Source organism: Tyto alba, unplaced genomic scaffold (genome assembly GCF_018691265.1).
Source record: "Tyto alba isolate M040663 unplaced genomic scaffold, T.alba_DEE_v4.0 Super-Scaffold_1000006, whole genome shotgun sequence".
Classification (NCBI taxonomy): Eukaryota; Metazoa; Chordata; class Aves; order Strigiformes; family Tytonidae; genus Tyto; species Tyto alba.
Window position 1 is genome coordinate 3,254,244 of NW_024881272.1, and position 24,391 is coordinate 3,278,634.

General features: G+C 41.2%; 1 protein-coding gene across 7 annotated transcripts in view; it reads right to left on the reverse strand.

Moving 5' to 3' along the window:
* Positions 1-24,391, reverse strand: part of CUNH1orf21 (chromosome unknown C1orf21 homolog) — a 132,752-nt gene that overhangs the window by 62,484 nt on the left and 45,877 nt on the right. For all 7 annotated transcript variants that reach the window (XR_006166997.1, XM_042807646.1, XM_042807654.1 and 4 more), the window contains one exon: positions 19,288-19,493. Coding sequence is in view for 6 of the 7 variants with exons in the window: in XM_042807646.1 (XP_042663580.1) it covers positions 19,288-19,381 (94 nt within the window). In the remaining variant the exon portion in view is untranslated. The remainder of the gene's footprint in view (positions 1-19,287; positions 19,494-24,391) is intronic.

Below are 24,391 nucleotides of genomic sequence, written 5' to 3' on the forward strand. Positions count from 1 at the left end.
AAAGACTGGATGCTTAAGCAATGGACAGACCTTGAAGTATGTCAGGGGGTGTATGGTCATTAATGGCTTTAAGTGAATATGAAAATTTAGATTAAAGACAGGTTGGAGGAATGGGCCTTTCATGCCTTCCTTAAAAGTAACACTTTTAGGTATGTGCAAAAAACTGCTAACCAGGTTTTGCCTGATAAGGAAAGAGTGCATCTGGAATTGAAGAAGTAAAGGATGCTAAATTCACCTTTCGATTTTTACCTTTTGATTTCTACTAAAGTAAAAACAGCATTTTGAGATACTTTGAGTGATCAGAAACTCAGAGAAATCCTTTAATGTTGACTGAGATCAGCTAGGACCTAATTAAGTCTGACAGTCAACAAGACCTTTAAAACTCTAAGACGTTCAGGATAAAGGAAATTATACAAAGTTCTATGCATATTTACTTTGCTCTATCTTGCTAAAGAGTAATACCCTTTTTCTTTTTCCTAAATAAAGTTTTACATCAAAACCAAAAGTGAAACATCTTTATGCTTCTTTCCTGTGCAAAACTAAAAATCAAGTAGTGAATGTGATAAAAATTTTAAGATGCTATCACTCAGAGTGTGGTATATCGTGTATAATGAGAAGTACATCTTTATGGTCCTTTCATGTGTAAAAGTGAAAATCAAGTACCGTCTTCCATCGTGTGGTATATTATATAAAAAGGGAAGATTTCCAACAACTCAAATGGGGGGAGAAATGGGCTTACAGGACTGCCACAGCAAATACTGAGTTGAAGAAAAGCAGCCTTGCTGAATTGAAAGAAAAACAACATAAATGAACCACACATAAAAGACAACAATATTGTCAAGCGTAACACCCACAACAAAATCCATTGCAGGATATAAACCAGAAAGCAGTAACGCCTCTAGCATGAAACTCTTTAGAAGGGCAAGGGAGGAAGAATTTTTAAGTTGAATATGCTGCAAAAATTCTCAGTAGGCAAATCTTATGAATGAAGATCTCCATCTGGAAACAGATCATTCTACTCAAACATGTCACCCAGTTGCCATGGCAATGTGACAAAGAAAACCAGTACTCATTAATAATGATTTCAGTGATAAATGAGCATATCAATTTATAATATTGAAACAATTACTAAAGGGGGGCAAAAAAGAAAACTGTGGTTGTTCCTATGAGAAAAATTTCTTCAGCACTTCCAGACATTGTTATAAGTGCCATTACCAGAGCAACATCACTAATGATGCTATTTCTGGCTCAGTTTAAAACAAAATAACACCAGAAAAAAAGCGTAACTCCATCAACTGGAGTTATCTGGACTGACTATGACTTTTGAAGCAATCTTTCATTAAACATCAGGTTTTCAAAAAAAAAAAAAAACCAAGCTGATTCACATTGCTTTCCCGTTTTAGACATCTAAGGACAAACAGATTCGGCTCTGCTGTCATCAACAGGGATGATGGGTGAGCCTCTCTTCTCTATTTTTAGTGATGTATCAAGTATCAGACGGCAGATAAGTGGTACTTCAGTCACACCACCAAGCAGAAAGTTTCTAACTACACCTTCACTTTCCCGTGCTTCATATTTTTCTTCAGTATCTCTTGCCTTTCTATTGAAGGACATGCCAAGATTTATCCTTCATCTGTAACAAAACATGTCTATTCTGTAAACTATGAACTTTGTCTAACAAATTTCTCTGTACCATACTTATTTCTACTAGATACGGAAAGTATTCCTACTGCTGTGATCACGAGGAATGCCACCGATCAAAGATTCACATGTTCTCCTCTCTGAGACTTGAAAGCTAAAAGCTATATTTTTAGATAAAGGACTGAATTGCTCTTTCTAAAAATATTTGTTAAAAAACATAAGAGATTTTGATACAATTTAGCTGAAACGTATAACATCAGGTGAGCCACTTAGATGCTAAACACAAAACATGCCGAACATCATCTACAGAGTCATTGCAAAGGAGGAATACTCTGAGCTCCACAGCTACACTGGTAGGACAAACAGTGGTCAGCTTAACTCCAGAGAGATCCAGGCTAGACAGGAAAAATCATCAACAGCAAGGACAGTCAAGGACTAGAATTAGATTGGCTGCTGCAGTTTCCATCATCAGAGATCTTTAAAGAGTCATCAGCCTCGAGTGCCACAGGTTAAAGTCCATCCTGTTTTAGAGCACAGGAAGGATGAAATGAGCTCTTCAGATGATTCCAGCTCTGTTACTGTATTTGGGTATCAAATGCCAGGATAGCAGCAAAAGCTACGTTAAAAAAAAAAAAAAAAAAAAAGTCAACAGTTAGAGAGAAAGAAGTTGCAAAAATCCTGCAAACTAATGTTTCTCAAACTAAATACTAGGTACTGGAGATCTGTTATCTTCTTAACTCCAGCTTCAAGCACTCTATGAAAGCAGCATGCTTGTTTTGATTTTACATGTTTATTTTGATTCTGACTTAACTGCTGAGATTCTCAGCTGTGGGGGTGGATTTCCAATCCACCTGGACGTGGGTTGAGAGTGAAATTTCATCGGAGATCAGCCAGCATTGGGTGAGCAGCCTGTCTTCTTCCTCTGTCATCAACCCTCAGAGCTATCAACTCCCAGGCAATTCTCAATCTTTGCGATCACGTTGTTTTTACTAACATGTACTAAATAGAAAAAAATAGCTTAGGAAATAAGCTAATCCATTTATCTCAAAGGACTACCTGAAAACGTTCATTCAGATTTCTCAAATGAAGTTACCTTACCTTAATCCAATCTAAAATACAGCCACTGCTGGAAGCTGAGGCAGTGGACACCACCAGATATTAAAGAGAGTGCAGGTGCACAACCAACCCACCAACCCACCAGTTCTGCCAACAAAATATAAATCATCTGACAAAAAAGCTGTTTAAAAATCTGAATGTACAACACAGATAGCAGCACGTCTGGAAAGACCACCCTTAAGTATTTTCTTCTTCTTCCTACACAATCCTAACACATGTCAGCTGGGAACATTAACTACTGCTTCTGCATGAGGCAGATGTGACTGTCCAGGTTGGTTTTTTTGGAGAAAAAAGAAGGCTGAGACATTCAGTGTAACAAAAACCAGACCCTACTAAGAGAACTTTGGCAGTATTGGAAGGACATTTGACCTGGAGTTAGGCAAGATAGGTGTACCTCTTTTCTAAGCTGTTGAGCAGTTCCCACTACAGCCCCACATCACACTCGGCACTCTATGAAAAAAATAACTTCCTCAAGGGTGATGCCTACTGGAAACTAGTCTAGAAAATTTTAGCAGATTCCTTTCTACTTTATCAGACTACCACTTTCTAGGCCCAAATCATGACAGCTTTCAAGAGCATTCTGGGACTGACAGGTTTGACAGGAGCTTGGCTCCATTGACGTTAATGGACGTCATCCTGATCTTTGCTGCTGTGAAAGCACAAAAACTCATACTGCCATATTAACCCATCCTTCATTAATGCTGTCAGCAGTTTCCAGTGCTGCAAACTGCTTGCAGCTCTTGATCCTTTGCGTATCTACATCTCTCCTGTGAAAGGCCCAGCCTGACTTCTGCCAGGGGGAGAAGGTGCCCTTCCAATATTTGCTATGCTGCTGCTCATCACATGCCTCAGTCTATGTATCTCAGGTTTTCTGATTTCTTTCCTCCATCCATCTAAATAGCAGATGATGATGAAGCCGTAATTTAGCTCCCTTGTTTCTACAGTTTTAACTTTTGAGTGCGAGACGTGACTTGCAGCAACACACCTCTGTGCATAGGACGTGAGCAGCTGAACAAAGGAGGACATTACTTGGTTCCTTCTACTACTGTCTTTCTTCTTGGCCAAAAAGTTCCCAAGGCTTCTTTACATTTGGATTATCACATAGTCTAAGTACTACAGTGACTACAGTCTACTACTACAGTGGTATGCATAATTTTCTGTCATGTTAAGCATAAAGGCTCACAACAACTAACATTGCACCAAGGGCACAGGCCCACTACAGTGTATCTGCTAGGTCTACCTTAGTGGTAGATCAGGGGAAAAAAAAAATACTAAAAAAAATATATATATATATTGCTCTGCAACCAATAGAGTTATTTTGTGGGAAGTATTTGTTCCATAAAGACTTCTGCTTCATGCGTAATCTCTGTATCAACACCATGTGGAAAAACATGTGACAACTCACGACGGTTTGCACAACTGGCTTCCTTGCACGCAGGTCATCCCCCCTAGGCCTACAAACCAACTGGGGAGGACAGTTCATCAGTCAGCTAAAGCTCTTCCTGCTTTAGCTCAGACTTCTTCCACACTCCTTGGGGTTAATTCTCTTTACACTAAAAGTATGGGAAGATGCAAGAACAAGTAGAAGATACTGAGTACCCAAAACTGCTTGAAAAAGAATTCCTGGGAACAAGGGGACTCATGGGTGTGTGTTGCATATGGTAGGAGGGGGAGGATCAGAAATCTTAAACCCCCCCTGCACCCTGTGAAGGAAGGCAATGCTCTGCTTCTGCTCTGCTCCATCACGGCTCCCTGACAAGAAGGTCAGGGACTCTCCAGCCAGCTCCACCAGTGAAACCTCCTGGCCAGGTACGTGCTGCCCGTGGCTGGATCCAAGCATGGGGAAATGTGCCACAAACTCAGAGGCCATTTTGTTACCTCAGAAAGACTCTTCAGAGTACAACCTCAATATCCTAAAATCCAGTTACTGCTAAACACACAATCTCCCACCACCACCTTACATAATAGTGTCTTTAATTACACGATCTCCAGATATTTTAAACTCTCATTTGTATTTAAGATCTGAGGAAACTCCATATATAAGATGGTACTGAAAAAACAGCCATGTGATCATATAATTAAAGACTTTTGTGCACTTGTCTGTAATTGAGAAGCTAAAAAACAGGGCTGGTGGTGTGCACTTATAACTGTCTTTCAGCTACCCAGATTTCTGCTTACTGAAACTATATAACTCATATATATGCACACATATATATTTTTTTTTTCGATTTAATTAACATGTAACTTTGAGCCAGACACCAGGTTGTTCAAAGGAAACCATTTCTCAGGTGGAGTTGATTACAGCCACAGTGCTCGGCAGGAAGGATACTCAGTAAATGCAATTATCTAGCCCACTAAAAAGATCAAATTGAGAAATGAAAAGAGGAGAGAGATTAATTAAAGGAACAGAGAGGAGGAAAACAAAGGGTCTGTGCCCCAAAAATATTGCTCTTGGACTGAAACCAGCAGGTAGGTTTTTGGAATGACGTCGCACCATCCTACCACAGCATTCCCACATCAGGACAGGGGAGCAGCACAGGATCGGCCCTGCAGAGGCCTCCCTGAGTGTTGAAGGAGCTGGAAGTTCAGTATTTCCAATCACTTACTACACTGAACACAAAAAACTTATTTTTAAACACAATTGTGCGACCCTGCCCTGAAGAAAACACTCTGTGCTGCTCAGAAACTGCAAAAACAAAGCTTGAAGAATTGGCTTCATGGCCATAGACCTCTTTGTTGTGGAAGGGAAAGACAACAGAGAAGAGGAATGGCTGTGGAGCAAACCTGCAAATATAACAAACCACAACACAAGAAGGGCTAAAACTTCTCCTACGATCCAACTAGGTGGCAAAAACCTAGCAAGCATGTAGGCAGTGATGGTAAGACCTCCTTGGCCACAGAAGAGAGGTGGGTGCTGTCCTCTTGCCGCTCCATTCTGCATCCTGGAAATGTTGATATCAACATGTTGATACCAACTCAAAAGTTGTCAACTCAGCCAAACTAGACAGTACAGTGTGGCCAGGTCAGAGAGGCTACTTCAACTCCATTTTACTTCTCTTTTAAATTGTCCCTTCTTAAAATTCTCTCACCAAGCACCAAACATTTAATCCTTTTCAGGTTCTCCAACATCATTAACAAAGCTCCTAGTCTCTGCTGCCTCGCTCCCAGCCAGGATCCATCTACAGACTCCACTGCAAAACATCTATCATTTTAGCACAGAACCTGTCAGGGACTATCCTGATTCCAGAAAAAAAAAAAAACTAATTGACCATTACTGTAAGCATCCCTTGCACAGCAATGGAGGTCCTGCTCCTTACAACCCCACTAATTATAAACCAATTGCTCTAGACCACAAAACCTCTACCTGAAATGAGTTGCTCCAAGAGCTCCCTGGAAAAAAAGTCATTACCACTCCACACCCCCAAAATTACACATTTCCTATTATTGCAAATACATGATGAGGTGTCTTCAGCTTCCTTGTCAACAAAAAAGCTGATTCCTCTTTGCTTAACAAGTAATGCCATTCTCAATCAGTCAACTATTAAATGAGATCGTTGCCCCGCCACATATGACTTGAAATGGGTTTTCACATCCTTTCTGGCTTTCCTCTATTAGTATTAGACTATCAAATTTTCACTGCTCATGTACCTCAAAGAATATCTGTAAATCAACAGCTATTTCATTTTTATTAATTGCATTATGAAAGGAACAGAGTAATTATCCAGGACCAGTAACGTACTGGAGATTCATGATGAGCACAAGTATCTCCTCATTGCTAGTATTTCTGGAAACAAGGGTGGGGAGGGGGAAGGGAGCTAATGAAAACTGGATTTATAAAATACAGTACACGTCTCCAGATGCAAAAGATAGAAAAGTTAATTACATTACTTTACTTACAGGCCATCCGAAGAGCTACAAAATTAACCTAATATTTTACTCTGGTTACAATGTTTAGAGTTAATTTGTTATCTCTGAAAGATGCCTACTTCCCCGAGCAGCATCCATGTTGCAAAAGCTTTATCTAAAGCCCCGAAAGCAAACACCTACCACCCACACGGCGCCGGCGTATCGTTCAACCTATCAACAGTAACAATGGGAACACCCTAAGAAATTCCCGGAACGGGAGCGACAACGGGCAGCGAGGGACTGCCTGGCTCACAGCCCCGTCCAGTCGCAAGAGATGTCTGGTTTAAAATCTCCATCTCACCCTATACAGGTGGTATGTAAGCCACAGATTAGCTCCCAATTATCTGCAGCACATAGTCAGTGCTCTTCCACGCCGTCTTGTACCATTAACAATCTCCTCCCTTGTCCCTACTGTCACCCCAAACATAACCTGTTTATGAGACTAGGACTTGTCCCCATTTGCTGCCTGCTACCTTGCAACCACATCAAAACCACCCCATGCAAATAATACAGGCACGTGAACATTTAGGATATGCTGGAAGCACAAAGATGACTACGTAGAAAAGAAAAAGAAATTTAAAAATGCTAGTGATTTCCCATGCCTACTCCCCTGCCCTCTGGGCAACACTTTTTAAAATAAAGCAAAATATCAATGTGTGACAAAAGGAAGCTTTTAATAATAGTTTAAAAAGAAAAAAAAAAAAAAAAAAAAGAAATGTGAGCTTAGTGGGCTTAGATGAGCACGTTTAGTCTAAGATGTCAAGATGCACCCAGTTTCTAAAGTTAGAAATTCTATATATACTTGATGACAAAACACAGGGGATAAAATGTATGTAATTTTAATGAATATGGCCATTAATACAATTTAGGAGACTTCCATGAAAAAAAACTATACCCTCTTTTTTTCCTTTTGAGTAGACCAAGATCATTCCTGAAACCATAAATCCTGAAACAAAGGTGACTTCATGCTATTTCCCAGTATCGCAGAACATGAAGTGCTCCGCACCTCTGCCACCTGAACAGCCCCTTGCAGCGCTCCCATTACAAGAGCAGAAAGGAAATACATAATTTAAGAGCACCCTAAACCTGATCCTTTTTGCCAGAGCCCCCCCTCATACAAAGATGAAGAAAAGGTACACGGTAGGGCATGGTTACACCCACTCAGCAGAAGCCAGGCTTTGTTTTTCATAAACCCATGAAGCAGCAATCTTAACATTTCCAATTTTTTTTGGTGCAAGTTCAAGACAGAATGTGGTCCATCTCAGGCCTCAGACCAAGACAAAATGCAACGACTGGATTATAGGACTTATTTAAAATACCCATAATGTCTCAGTGTTTTGGAGAAGCACCTAATGGAAAAATACCTACTACGTTAGCAAACCGGTGTTTCGTTGTAATCCGAGCACATAGGACAATGAAGCATTTCAGCAGCTTTTCAGAAACCAAAACTTCACAGCAACTAACCTGTAAAGGCATCTCTGGCCACGTATGCCAGCGTACACAAATACTTACTGGTCAGGTATCTTCTTGTATTTAATAGGTATTTCTACCAGTAGATATTGCAACTATGAAATTTCAGCCTTGTGCTGCTGAAATGAATATGCATCCATGCAGCTTCACAAGGTTTGCTGGGGGATTCGGAGAACTATCCCCCCAGACTGAGGATTTCCTGGCCAAATTTCCGTCTTTGGGGTTTTTGTTTGTTGATGTTGGTGTGTTTTGTTTTGTTTTGTTTTTTTTTTTTTTCTCAATTTACAGCCAGATAAGTAATACAACTCTTGGAAAATGACAAAAGGAACATTGCAGTAATTGAAAGCATGTGGCATTTTTACCATGATTTTTCCTCATTTGCACCTACAGGTAGGCAATGAACACCAAGGATTCTGTCTTTAAAAGATTAAGTAAAAAAAAAAAAAATAAGCTGACCTGTACCATAAAAAAATGGATTTCCTTCAGCACCAAGGCTGCCAGAAAATACATCTTGACTTCTTTCTATTAAACACCAAAGGCGGATGTATGCCCCTATTTATAGTACACTAATGCAATTGTGAAATGCATACCCCATGTGCTTTATTTGTATTCAACTTTGACTATACTCTTCATGGAGCTAAACAGCTTGTGGAAAGGGTCATTCCCAAGAATAAAACTACATTAACTCTCTCCACATATCAACTGCTTGCAGAGACTCGGGGGTGCTATCAGAGCCCTCCATCCTCTGGTACCTCTACTTTGGGTGCTGTGACACTCATGTGCAAACGGCAAAAGGTGAAAGCATACATTAAACTGAGAAGCAGGGAAGTTACAACCCGCCTGTGATTAATTTCTCCCCCCAAAAGGGGGATAACAACTGTTTCTCCACCTTGGTTCACCTTCCCTCTTTATACTGTAAATCCCCACCACAGGTGCTGAGTCTGCATCCGTACCATGCCAAACCCAGGCATCACTGCAAAGCAGATAACAAACCGTGGCTGTACCAGAGGTCTTTATAAATACACTGCACTTACACTAAGTAGAATGACTTTGCAGAATAATTCCCTCAGCTAATACCATGACAAGGGGTTGTAAACACTGCAAGACAATGAACTGCCAGAAGCTAACTATAGAGTCTGAAGGCTATCTAGTTAATTTATGGACATGTGCTCTGCTTTAAGTCCAACTTAGGTGTCAAGCAATTTCAAATGCATTCCAGTGCAAGAGAAAAACTCACAAAATTATTGTTTCAGAAAAAATAATGCAGGTGTCACCCCCTCTTTCTTCAGTTTTCCTGTTGCAATATTATCTGCACACAACCATTCCAAAGCCAAATTAAATGCTTGAGTTAATGTGTGGTGTTAAACCATATACTAAGGTAAACCGTATACTAAGGTCTGCAAAGAACAAGGGCACTTCGCATCCTCTGGCTAGATAGCAAACATTGTTCAAACTACAGGGATTATTTTTTTAAACTAAGGGCCATACCATACTGCATCAGTTTAGTCATTTGATAGAATAATCTCAAAATGCAGCAACAAAAAACCCAACAATTTATTTTGTTAAATTTAGTCATTTGTTCTCTGCTTGCAGGTAGGAAAACTACCATTTTTGGTCGTTCTCTGCTTGCAGGTAGGAAAACAGCAACATTTATATGGCAAAGATCTGCTATTCGTTTGGGAAAGTAATCTCATTTAGGATCTTTCTTATTTTTTTCAAAGGAAAGAACTAAAATAATTAAAATAATAGGAGACAGAACTCCAAATGTGCACAATTTTTCTTTATTGCTCATTTTTTGCTTCCTTCCAGGAGAAGTCATGACTGACAACAGGAAGGCTTTATCTGGCAAATCAGCCCGTCGATTGATATAAATGCAGTGGCTCCCCAAAGCAGGAGTGCAATGTAGCTGAGGGCGTAGCAATGCAAAACCTCACCCTGCCAATGACTGGGAACACTCCTCCAGCACGTAAGCACAAGCGATTTGTTTCTGTGCATCTACTCGGTTGGTCTACTGCCTAGCACAGACTTGCTCACCGGTGGTGGATGTGATCAGCTTCCAGGGGTCAGCGTTTTCTTCTCCTTTCTCTGTATTTTGACTCAAAATGAACAAAAAGCTTCTGTAACTGTAAGGTCAAGGGTATGAAAGAGGTGGCAACTGATGCGTGAGACATGAAGACAGCAACAGGGCAGTACGACATGTCTTTATCCACATGGAGACAGTTGCTAGCTCAGTCGTGCGCAGTCCTGACAGATTCTGGGGTGCTACCAGACCACAATGTATACATTCATCACAATGTATATAGCGCTCCAGGGAGGGGACAAGCTCTTTAACTCTCCCTGAATGAGAACCCCACCGCTATCACTAGCATTGGGTTGCACAGGGATTACCATACCTGACCGAGGAACATCTTCAACCACTGTTGCTCTACTGCCCTGAAACAATTTACAACTAAGCAACTTTCCAACACCCGTGTATTTAAAGATTTACTCTACCATCGCTTCTGAACAAGTTTTCTTCATTGCTCAATCAGTAGAACTAGATGCTGAGAACCAATCTTGTTAAAAGTGGCAAGGTATCCCATTGGAGTCTACAGGAACCTTTCCACTGACTTGGATCTCATCCCCCAGGACCACCAGACCAGCATTTCTCCATTTGCAAGTAAAAACAAAAGAGGGAAGAGTAGAAGGGAGCACTAGTTCAATCACAGCCATTACACAGAGCTCACGAGTAACAGATAGATGCTGTCAGGGACCTGAGTGCACCAAGAGGCCGTGTCCAGCCTCACAAATCCCCCGCTTGCATCTTCTGCCCATGGACCCAGGAGCTCTGGGTCAGCTGAGGCTTGGGCCTTCAGTCCTTGCCAAAGCAGGTCTGCCTGTCTGTAGTGCTGCCTCTGGTCCCGTCTCCTGCAGGAACCTCACCCCCGCACTGTAGGTGTGTTCTGTCCTGAAGAAAGCCCTGGGGCAAGCTCTAGCTTGCTGCCCTGCCTGGGCTGCAGACAGACCCTGCCACCAGCACCCAGCTCCGGCCCGTGCTCCGGCCCCAGGGGCTGCACTCCAACAGCGAGGGCACTGCAGGGTGCTGGGGTCTCCCTCGGCTCCCAGATCGTCCCCCCCTCGCGAGGCAACCCTGCTCCTGCTCCAGGAACGATGCTGGCCTGTTACACCTCCTACAAAAGGCTCTTTCCATATTCTTTATATAGATCTCAATATATTTACTTGCTGGAGTGGGATGAAGAGCTTGTTTTGCTACTACTCTCTGAGCAAATCAATAACCCAGAACAGCTTCTTTATACTGCAAAAGCAGAAACTTTTGCAGAAGAGCTATAAAGATGAGCCACTTCTGTGAACAAAAGGTGAAAATACAGAGTTTTAATTCATGTGGAAAACACCTTCACTGCACACACTGATCACAAATACATGACTAGACAAAACCTGAGGGTGGGGCTTGGTTTGTTTTTGTGGTTTTGGGTTTTTTTTTTTTGTTTTTTTTTTTTTCTAAACCCTGTTGCTTCCTCGTGGGAATAAAATAGTAAATTATTGACTTACCAAGGGTGCTCTCAGAGTCACATAAATACATCATAAACCTAGATAACAAATGCAATTTTATTATATTTCCCACATGAGCATAACACCAACGTGGTTTTTGGTTCTATTCTTCTCTCACTTCCTGAAATGCATGTTTAAGACAGACCCATATTTACTTAGATAAGAAGCAAGCTATCACCAAATTAGAACAGAATAGATAAAAACTAAGATCTAAAAATATATCTAAAAAAAAATATTTCAACTGAATAAAAAAGTAAAGAAAAAAAGTCCAATATAAATCTCGAAGATGCTCATGTACTTCAGCTCTACACTGCAACACACTCATCTGCTTTCCTTAAGCTTTGAAGCACTGAAGCCAGATCTACTTTATAACATGAGCTGTTGAAATCATGAACAACGTGAAAGCTACCCTATCAGGAGCTCAGCCAGAATTCGAATTTCAGCAATGAAAATCTCCTCCTTTGAAACTCACTGTGATATTTAAAGTTTTGCACCTCCGAGACTGGGTTTTCAGAGAGCGGGTGCCTACGTGTCACTCACTTCCATGGAGCTCAGATTAAGCACTGCGTGGAATGAGTGCCTGTGGTGGTACCAGAGATATTTGTTCGTGTTTGTAAATGTCTTTAAAAAAGGTTATTGTCACAAAAGATCCAGTATGGTATTAGAACACTGCATGGTGCTGGTCCCCTCTTGCATAAGTACTACTGTCCCTAAAACGAGTAAGGTCTGACATTGCAGAGGCACGTCAGGACAGCCAAGCGAGCTGGAGCAGTGACTACGTGAGTGCTAACTAGCTGACCAAGTGCTGCCAGGCAAAGAGAGCTGTGTGTTTGTGTGAAGCCCAGTGCAGCAAGACCTCCCAATCACGGCATGCATTCATGCCAACATGACAGAAATTACATTCTTTAAGCTACCTCTTTCCAGATAGTTTCAGTTCAGTGAAAATGGTCACGCTGAAAGACAGTGTGGCCAGAAGAAAATTTCTCATCCTCAGCTTTAGCATTTTTTTTCTGACAGTGGAGGGAAAGGGAGAGGTACAGGAAGGTGTTATTCACTGAAGACACTTCTAATATATTTTTCTCACTTCAAATCCTATCTAAAAACTTCCCAACTTCCGATCTTCAAATGGCCAGATGATGACCTGCAGAATTTTGTGCACAGGAACAAGGTAGTTATAGGAAGTTGAACACATTAATTAAGGACATCTGAACAGTCTGTCAGGCTCACAGATACTGGAAAGCATCCCGAGCAACAACCTGAGCCTGAAGTTTTGAGTAAGATGATACTTCTAGGCCTGTCAATCAAGGAAAGAGCCTTTAAAACCAAGTAATCTCAACAAAGGTTCGGGCACAATATTTTTGGAGATGATGACACATATTTAGGAAAATCATAGTCCCAAATTCCCCTTGCTATTCTCTTCCAATATACAGTATGCATGTTTTTAAGGTTTCAATTATTGTAGCATCTTTTGGCACTTAATTCAAATGCACCTAAGTCAAAGCTCTGCTGTCCTGGGAAGAAGCCTGAGATACCCACGTGGATAAGTCATGGCAGACACGAGGAAGGAAATACTTGACTGTCACAAGGCAGGTCTTAGCAGAAGTGAGACAAAACCAGGAAGCATACAGTAAGAATGAAAATTCTAACATAAGAAAACTCTTGATGAGTTGATAAAGTCATTGGGTTTTAAACTGTAATATTGGTGAACGAGAAGTCAAATAAAGCTACCTCCTTCCAGGTCAGGTATGGCAGCTACAGAGCAGCGTATCTGTTGTGGGTAGCTAAGATGAGCTCTTCGATTTGGTGAGAGAAGGGAGTCCCCTCCCTGTGAGATGGGTTGTCACCTTGCTGACACTGCAAACCGACTGCCACCACACAGGACAGGTCAATACTTGGCCATAGTTAAATACTCTAACTTTCCTGCTTGGCTTTTGAGCTATGGCATTTTAAAAAGATTTGGGAAGAAACATCAACAAAGGAGAAAACTGTTGAAAGTAACAAGTGAGGAAGAGCAGAGATAAGGACATGCATGTCTGCAAGTGATCTGACATCAGGTCCCTCACACATCTCCATGCTGTCCATCTCTAAAACAAGGGTGGGTCTGTAACACAAACCAGAAAAGCTGTGAAGATACTTCACAAGCTGTAGTATAGTCAGTCAGATACTATGTGCATCGATCAATTTTTCAGTCTCGTTACAACACCTCAATGATAAAGGTTTCCTTTTCTTGCATTCTCCCAGCTGTCCTCAGGTAAATTGGTTTATAAACTACTGTGCTTTGCATTCAGCTTTATTTAGACTGTTTGGAGCTGCTGTTAATAACAGAAATCCTATCTGTCAATTGCAGCATGGATATTCCCAATTTGCCAGAAGATTCTTACCTGCCATGTTTACTCTCACTTTTGCAAAGCACCCAAGAGCTCCATACAAACATCTGGATTAGCCTCTCAGATTAATAAACAGATCCTAAAATTGGGTTTTTTCCACAAGAAATCACATTACCAGTTATTTTCTTACACAAAACAATAGGTCAGTAACCTCCCCCCCTCAAATGAACATCCCATGATTTTTTTAAAAGGCGCAAATAAAATTAATGTACAAGAGACATGATATTATTAAAACATGCTGAAATCAACAACTCTCACAGCTCTATCATGGCATTTTGTTCTTCATTGGTATTTACATTATTATAGTTCTTACGTATTGCCCTGGAAATCAGCTTTGAAGTGGAATGATGAATAAATGAAGATTTATTATTATTATCCTTATTAGAGGGATTTTAAAGTCATTAGAGACCAACAAGACATAATAATCATATTATATTCAATCTTCTCTAGAACATCTCCTTTGATAGGCCTGCTAACTCAATTATTTAAATATATATTACAGCAAAATGCAGCATGCCTTCTACAGTTTGGGATAAGACGGAAATTTTTATGCTTTGTTTTCAGTTAACCAGAATTTGTTCTTACAGAATTCATGGGTTTCATGGTGGGTTTCTCAGTTTTAAGCACTAGAGTTTCAAATTTACAGTGAACACCTGGCTCAATGTGTCTGCTCAACTGAAAAAAAAGTTAAAAGCTGAGGAGAAAATAAGGCACTGGAGCACAGTCTTAACCTGCAGTGATTTTTAAAAGTAGTAAAAAAAAAAAAAACAGCCCTCACAGAAGCAATGATCTCTCGAGTAGTCAATAGACTGGGCTTCAACCAACCTCACCAGGGAAAGAAGGAAAAAGCATCTAGAGGCTCTGAGGAAGAACAGAAGCAGAACTGCACCACTCTGAGCTGTTCAGAAGATAGTCTCTGGATTCAAAGTGACATCTGTAGCTGAGCAAACACTACTGGTTAGAAGAAAAAAATCCAAACACTGTATACCTGGAAATTATCTCCTTTTACTCTAAAGAAGGGTGGATAAACCCTTAGACAAACATCAGAATCCCTGAAGAAAGTTTTGGAGACGGTCTTCTAGACGGGCCACCTTCTGAGGGCTTGGAGGGAGAACTACAAAACAAGTATAAGGCTTGTGGCATGCAAGTTGAGTGACAACAAAAAGGCAGAGGGAAAAGCTGCAGCCATGCTGGCACTTGTAACTCTTGCATGGCTTCTTTGCCTGCTTCTCCTCTGAAAGACAGAGGGAAAAGTGCTGAAGGGCTAGAAGTGTGTTCATCAAAGTTGACAATGCGATAATGATGCTGTTCTGGCAACTTCTGCAACATGAACAGAGAATGGTTAACCAAGACACAGAGCAAAATGTACAGGAATTATTTAGGTCCTTTCCATCCTTCCTCTACTCATCAAGTCCTGTACTGTGAGCTTACCCCAAATGAGAAGCTTGGAGACACCACTGTTTATTCAGTTCCGAGACCACCTCGGTTCAGACAACTATTTCCCGGCCCCCACTACATGTACAGCAAGCCTCTTTCATAGCAAGAGCCCATGTTTAACAACAACCAGACAGGTGGTCTCTCCTTCCCCCAGCAAACACACTCCTTACAGTTACATGTCCTTCCCATCACTTACAAGAGTGAACCTTATAACCCCAGGCTGTGATTAACCCCTCTCCTTCTCTGCCCTCTGAAACTTCCACCATTATTCAACCTCGCTGGCAGAGACGGTATAAGAGTAGCCACAGGGTTTATATCACTGTAGGCTGGCACTGACAGTTCTTATTGCCCAGCTGGAAAACAAGTGCAATGGTATTGATGACCATCTAGTTCACTCCTTAGTAGCTCCACTCGCTACTTGTGGAGCTGCAGCTATAGCAGCGGAGCAAAGTGGGAAAGCTCTTAGGCACCAAAGGCAGAGCTCACAGAAAAATCACATGAACGACTGCCTTGCTGCCAGTGCACTTATTTGTGGAAAAAGAGAGTGGTATGTGGGAAAGCGAAGGTTTTTCAGCTATGTGGCTAATGCTTACAACCACGCACTACAAAAATCCCTAAGTGGCAAAAACCCCCAGCAGCCTAAGGCACAGGTAAGAGCAAAACTGGCTAGAACCTAATAAAAGTAATTTCATACCTCTCCTCACTCAAAATGACCTAATTTAATGCAAAAGCAAGATGGAAAGTACAGTCCTGGCAACCTGTCTGGGGATGATGTTCAAGGAAGAAACAAGAGTACCATTTTCATCTCAGGTGTTAGCCAAACAGCGAGGGGCAATATAGTGTACGCCATGACTTCGAGATCACACCAGCTGCCCAGCGAAGGCAACACCAGCACTGAGGTATTTCCCTTTAGTTCTGTCATTGCTGTTACAAGCCCTTCAGGATTTCTTCCACTTGTGAAACATCTGAGGCAATCCAGGCTACTACAACTATGAAGCTCCTACCTGCTAGTTTTATATAGGCGCTTTATATCAGATTAGCCCCCAGATGCGAACACTGCAAGTGTTCATCACCTATGAACATCATTTATGGATATTAATATCCTCAGGATGTTAGCAATGCTATCACTACGTCAACCACCTTCCAACCCCACTTGTCATCTCTGTTTCTTTTACTTTGCTTCCTTCTTCCCCCAAACCTCTTACTGATTGCCTCTAATTCCCTTCCCACTACCTTCTTGTTCTTCATGAACCACCTGATTTCCCTGCCACTCACCTCCGTCTTACTCTGCCTAGTCACTCTGCAGTTAATTTCTGATCCTTACAGGCTGCAGAGACACTTTGCTCTCAGCCACTGGCTGGATGAGACTCCTCTGTTCCTTCCCAGAAATAAGGAAGGAAACATTCAGCAGTTCTTGGCACCTGGAACTGGACAGGCAAATGCACGATGGAAGTGCTGCAGTGCTTTTTAACCTTTGTTGACTCTGTGGATTCTCCTGTATCTCTGGAAACTTATTCTGCCAAGATTTGTCATCCTAGCTGAGATTGTTTGTTCAAATCTAGCACAACTACACTCTCCTTGCAGGGAGCTGATGATGACAGCCCTCTGATATGGCACTGCCTTCCTCCTTGACAATTTAGGGAATAACTCTGCAGAATATGTTACATGGAGTTAATTTGGGACTAACAGCATGAAAGTTTAATAGAAAATGAAGTGGGCAAAATACTCTGAGCTTTCAGATCTAACTCATAACAATGCAATTGCCACTACAATTTCCAATATGGAAGAAGGGGGAGCAGGAACAGTATTTAGTCTGCTATGAAAGAGCTCTAGGCATTTGGCAAATCCAGAAGACTATTAAGAAGGACAATATATATAATGTTAGGGTGTAATTTTCTTGCCTCTCTTTTTTATATTTAAAAATTGTATTCAGAAACTATGCACAGCGCTGTACACATGAAGGATGCAGCTTCCTGCTTCTGGACACCTAGGCATCTTGTTGATCATCTGTAAATCCCAAAACCCAGGTACACTCCAGCTCACCTTTCTCATACACCCAAGTCCTGATCTGGAGGTTGTCCCTCAGAAGCAAGGGAAAAACATGGCTTTTGTATTCATTCTGGTTACCATTCAACAAACCGCTTAAGTCACAGACTCCAACTCTTTGCTAAAAAAGGATCAGTCATTGAACTGGATCTTTAGCAACGACAAACTGCATACCTAAAGTGTGTGCCAAAAAATGGTTAACAGCAGGTAGCGTTCCTGAAATTGATAGGTTTCTGAATTGATAGGTCTGAAATTGATAGGGAACGATGAACAGCCCTCAAATGATCCCAGATTAGCTAAATGATACTGTTGACACCGGTCCAGCTCTATAAAGTGGGAGCCCCTTAAAAGCCCTTCAGTCTTCTTGATTCTTTTGCCTCCAGAAGTTACTTTAGGTTTCTCGTCATTAAAGTTACGATCTTTGGCCCACAGCATGCAGTAAAACAAAACAAAACAAAAAAACAGCTGAGAGATATATTGGCAAAAATTGCTCCCTCACTAAATATTAGCTAAAATATAAACTCAAATTCCTCTGAGAAACTAATAGAGCTTTTTATTTGTGACAGCACTTAAAGCGTGTTTTAAATAACAGCAACATACTGACTCACAATTCCAAACCCAGCATCTCTCTGGTTAGTGAAGGAGTACACACAGGAAAATAACCCATTATTTAGGCCTGAAGTTTGCTGAACAACTACTTTCTCTTCAGCTTACGCCTCTAGGTGTTCTCACTATGAGATCCACTGTGGGGGACAAGCTAGCCCCCAGAAAGGTTGAAAAAGCGAAATATCATTGCTTTTGAAATGAAAGGGCGATATTTTTTTGCTGCTAGGTGCGTCATTCCCACTTCTACACAAACAACTGCTATAAAAACCACCAGCGAAGAGAAGTTTGGCATACTCAGTAGCAATGCACCTATTTTAAGAATAACAGTACCAAGTTAGCTTATTCACAGCAGACTTAACTTTTAGATAGGTATCTGAGCAGATAAATTTAATTTCTGAACAGTCTTCCAGATAACTCCTAATATTTTAAAAACTGAATTATGATTTAGACAATTATCTAAAAAAACCACTTAACATATACTAACAGAATCTGGGGGAAAAAAATCATGAAGCTGATCATGCATTTTATCTCATATCAGTTTACCTTTCCTGGTGCACAAGTGTCTGTGACAAGACCTGGATCACAGACCAGTCTTCCCAAACAGTGAAACAAATGTTTTCATCCCACCTGCAGAGCTTCCCAGTACCACCGATTCCCTCACAGAAGTTTATTTCTAGTTTCATTACCCCTTAAAACCCTGTTTGCCACAGGATTTCAGAACTAAGGTTTTATTGCTTTACAGGACAGTGGTAATGAGGAATTATTTTTCTTACTGAATAGATTTTTATTTCTAGGAAAATAGTCAACAATTTTGGTATCTAATGACAAATATATGAGACACATATACGAGGGGGTTGTGCAATATGTCTTTGAACTGTTCCAGGATGCGTGGAGTTAAAGACAGTGCAGTACTGTACATCACTTAGAATGTTAATTTTCCACTAAGGATTTCACCCTGACCTTTATTTTAGCTGTCATAGTACTGTCCCTTTGAGTGGCCAACTGCACTATCATAATGAACTATTTTAATGTGCATTTTCCTTTCTATTTTGTGAAAGGTTATGTCTCCCAAATATACCTTCCAGAACATTCATGATGTTGGAGAAAGACGAAATCCTGCAACACTTACCACCAAACACATCTCCGTTCTGATAGTTTTTCCCCTTCTGAGTTTCCTCTTCGTTTTGAACAGTAGAAACATGCTTGGCGGAGGCACAGCCCATAGCTTCATTCAGACAGCTCCAGCTGGACCGAACTACAAATCATGTCTAGAGACGCACGCTCATTGTTTTAAAAATAATCCACCTTCCCACGTGGCTGTCAAGTCACTTTTACCTAAAGACAGCAAAAGAGAGAAAAGTATTTAACTACATGTATTGACAAAAGGTAACCTCTAAATATAGAGCTTCAAGAAAACAAATAATGGGGTTTGTGAAGAGGAATACAAGAGCACAGGCTATCTCAGTCACCTTAGGTGTTTAAAACCATATTCAATAAGCATCTGATATAGGTAGAGTATGACATAGGTAGATCAATCCCGCCTTGGGACAGGAGCAGAGTAGTTGAACTCCAAGTCTCTTCCAGCCCTGCGCTTTCATCTGTGGCTTGAAGAAAGCAACACGCTCACAGATGTTTCCCACCCACCCAGCTATTCCCACAGAACACATTTTTATTTTTTTGTTGAAAGAAGATAAGAAACTGGCAATATCTGCTCCCTCTGTTCCTTTTACCAATCTACCCATCAAGCCAGATCTCTTACAAAGTGTTTTAGTGATTAAGAGCTGCTAATTGCAAATGTTCAGACAAAATACCCCCTTCTAAATCAATTAAAGATCTTATGTTAATAGATGTGAAAGAGTATAGCCAGCTGTATTATCTTTTTTTCTGTGTTCATTACTTTACTGGATCCATTAAACCTCCACTGCTCCAAAAGGCAACTATTCCCATCTTAAGATGGAAAAATATTCCCCAAACAATCCAGATGTCACATAAAACAAAAGGGGGAAGAAAAAGCTAATTTATAGCTGCAATATTTTATATTTAAAAAAAAAAAAAAAAGCAAAAAAAAAAAAGCCAAACCCACAACAATTTAAAAACATTAACTGTTTAATGACTAAATGGCTCCACACTCCAACAAAATCAACTTCAAAGAGGGGTGAACAACCTAGCTTACCTTTCCACCAGTCAAACCTTGTGGAAGAGAAGAGCTAGAGGAAAACAAGAACCACCCTTTTTACCAAGTTGTTTAGTTTAGCTATAGCCTAAGACCATACACACAGTTTCTTAACTCACTATTTCTGGGTATTTACTTAAAAGGATGTGGCTCATTTTATTCCATGCCAACAAGAATTTTATCTACAATATCAGACAGGGGCTCTTACCTAGGATATAGCAGTATCTATCCCTCCAGAAATGTATAACCCCAAAGAAAATTTTTTTGAGTTTTATTTCCCCATGTGCCCAGCATGAACAGCACTCCTGCCTGTGCCAAGGCAGCACCGTGCCACATCACGACGTGGTCTAGTAGGGCTCTGCGGCCGCCCTGGGAGGGATTTCCCTGCCCATCCTCAAAGTCACAGAAACAAGGATGTGGCCAGCTGGGCCAAGAGCAATTCTGCTTCTGCTACTGCAGCCAGCAGCTTCCCTGATGAGCGGCTTCTCCCATGCAAGGGGAAGGACCCTGGAGGCACATCCACCTCCCCCGGCTATTCACAGACCAGCTTCTGCCTTCCACCTTGCTCTGCACAGAGAAGTGTTTTTTTCCACTTAACGAGGGTCTCTCACTAAAAATGTATAACTTATATAGGCTCAATCCCTGTTCTAATCAGCTAATCCTCCCAGTCACACCTGTATGTGCATTTTTCTTTATCTTCAGTATATTCCCCAACATGCTTTCTCCTTTTTCCCTTCCTCCTATACGTGCACACTTGAACATAAATTTATTACCTCATCCTTCTCCTTACCCACAGCTAGCTACTCACCCGAAGATGCACAATTTTAAACCAGGCATTCCTGCTGTTCATGGAAGGGGACGAGCAGATCCCCTTCAAGCTATTTTTTTAACCCTATATGGTTACATACATTTTTATTATTTTTTTATAAGAAAACCTAGGTTTTGCAGTAGAAGTCAGTATTAAGCAAGGGAAGCTTTCTGCTTCCTCAAGCAATCACTGGAGCTATTCTTCACACCGTTTTAATACATCTGCTTGTCAGATGTATAGACAAAGCTATAGCCCTCCTAAGAAACAAATTGCTCTCAAGATCCCTCTGTGCACATCCAAGAAGTCAATACCCCGAGCAGGCCATCCTAATTAACTGCCACGCGTTGTAAATGCCGATACTCATTTTATGTAAACTATATTAGTTCGTCTTATGTTTTTGCAACGCAGTGAGGGTCGCAGCTGACAATTTATCTTCAAGTGTTCCCAAAAAGCGTGACAGCCTGCATTAGGGTAACGGGTCTTCGTCTCACTGTCGGGGTGGGAAACGAGGATCCATAAGGATTTCAAGCATCAGCCACACTGTGCTTGCTCAGCAGGTAGGTCAAGACACACAGAGGTGTGGGAGATGGGGGGTGGAAATAGCAGACTGGGAAGGGTAACTGCTAACCGGATTGGAAATTAAGTCTGGACTGATTTTCTTGGAGGATGCAAATTTACTTAAAGACAGTAGCTTTTAATAGACCAGCTGAGACAAATGAGGGGGGTAAATACGATCAAGTCTTTTGCCACAGAGTCCCTGTTTCAAATTTCAGATAAAAGCAGGAGCCTCCAGGTAAGCAGAGACTGAAAACAGTAACTTTGATTTCTGATTTAAAATATAACCAGTTATATTACCCCAGGGAAAAGGATGTGGCCAGCTATGGGGCAAAGAACAAGGGGAGACCCGACGTAACCCCAGAAAAGACAAGGGGGTGTGTAGGCAGGACTGCTAACAGGCTGTATGTGGGGGAAATCACTGCACACTGTAAAGCCAGCGTCTCTGTCACAGAACAGCCCACCTGCACTCGCAGAATTACCTGTTGGATGAATAATGCTGTTGCCTTATTCAACTATTTTTCCTCTTTCTGTCTCTCAGCAGGGACCGTTTACAAAAGGGAAACAGCTGCTTCGTAATAAAAACCAAATGTATTTCATAACATAGCAGTGGGTTGGGTTTGGGGGAGGGGATTTTTTGCAAAGCCTTATACACAGACAACATGCAGCAAAACAAATTTCAAAATATTTAATTGTTGATTAGTACCCAGGAGGGTGATGGTCCTGTCACCCAGGACTGGCAAGCTGTAGAAGCAATCGGGAGCAAAGAGATGCAGACTGTGAATGCACAAGGATAAAGCTCTTTGGGGGAGGGAAGAAAAAAAATTATCCACAGTCAAATCTCTCCTGCAGCATCTTGGCAGCACACGCCAACCTCACTAAAAATATGGTCACGTTCAAAGGCACACTGTGATTAAAGGAAACAAATGGTAATAGAAGAACTGGAAGTTTTACCTTTTACATTAATGAACAGTAAATCACATCAGTGTCTGAAAAAACTACACAACTAATACTTGGATTATGGAGGCAATTTCTCCTGGTGCCCATAAATTGAGCTGAGAAAGTTACTCCAAAATGACCTCCAAGATAAGTCTAACACACATTTCTAGGCACATTTCTGGGACTGTTAACATAGTGCAGTGAGACAGACAACACTGCGACATGGATAGCTAACATAACCCAGAATTAGCAGAGGAGTTCAAACAAACAAACAAACAAAAAAAAGAGCGAGAGAAAAGCAGCATTAATTTTACACGAGATGAAATCTGAGACACACGACAGCATGATGCTCTCCAGCCTTACAGTGCTCCCAGCCTAGGGTAAACCTCTCTTGCCCGAGTACCGAAGCCCACAGTGACGAGGTTTGGGTATCGCTCGGAAATGAGGTGCTGGTCCTCATTCAGTGGGATGCCTGCAGAGGGTTTTGAGGATATGAAATGCAGTACTTCAAATGGCAGCAGAATAACGCATCCGTTCCGCCTCCTCCCCCACTTTTCCACAAATATAATTTTCCCTTTTGTCTTCCTGAGCATTTGGGGGGCATACATATTTTTAGAGGCCAAAAATAAAAAGAATAAGAAAACCTCAAACCATTTGCAGTTCATGTTCACCACCCACCATCATTAATTATCAAGATTTGAGAGGCAATTTACAAGCTCCAATCTGCAAAACGCTAGTGAGAAAAATCTCTCAGGCAGATCAAAAGTGTCTATACCATCCCCAAATTAAAGGCAGCAGATTTAAGTTTAACATCTTATGTGCAGGTCAAGAGGAGACTATAGACACTCTCAGATGCTGTACTTCATACCCGAAGTTTCTTCAGAGCTAAAACAAGGGGAGCTCAATTCTTAGAATAGAAATTGCTGTTGGAAACCTTAAGCAATTGCCTTTTTTTTTTCTGGGGGAGGGGGTGGGGGTGGGGGTGGGTGAGGAAAGGGGGCTTGAGGCATGTCTGTGTTGTGACTTTTCTTTTACCAGCTCTTTCAGCTCCTCATTAAACCACTCATCTCCTCACCTCTTATTTCTGATGGTCACGTCCAAGACTGCATCCTTGACAAAACACACTTTGACTCCACAACTGAAAACCAAAAACCTAACAGCAAATGGAGGACCTCTAGTGTTTTACATCAAATGTATGTTAATACTTCTATTACTACAGGTGTATTTGTCTTAATCTTTATTGCATCGAGATAACCAAACTTTCCATCTTCTTTAAGCTGCAGATGCATCTAAAAGTTTCCTTCTGTGTTGACCACACAGGAAATCAGGTTAAAATTTCACAAAGCCCAAGAGATCAAAGCAATGAGCTTCGTGCAACCATGGAAAAACCCTAAGCTACGAAGCAAAACCACACTGTTTTTTCCTATAATACAACCTAGTCCAGGCAGAACCCAAGGATTTAACTTACTGCTACTAGTTACACTTATTTCCTATAAGAAATAGTCCTGTTTAATTTTCATTTAATTTTTTTCTCCCTGAAAGAAGAAAGCAGCAATGGCTCCTGAATTTGCCCTCCATAAGGGTCACTGGAAGTTAGCACCTGAGAGCCCCCCTACTGTGATATCCCTCTCCCTCAGCTACCCTCCACCACCTCTGCCAGAAAAGATGGCATTTGAGGGGGGGTTTTTTGACTGCCAAAAGGCATTTTTTGAGCCAAAAAGACAGAACTTTTGCCTTTGAAGTGCACCAATGGCCTAA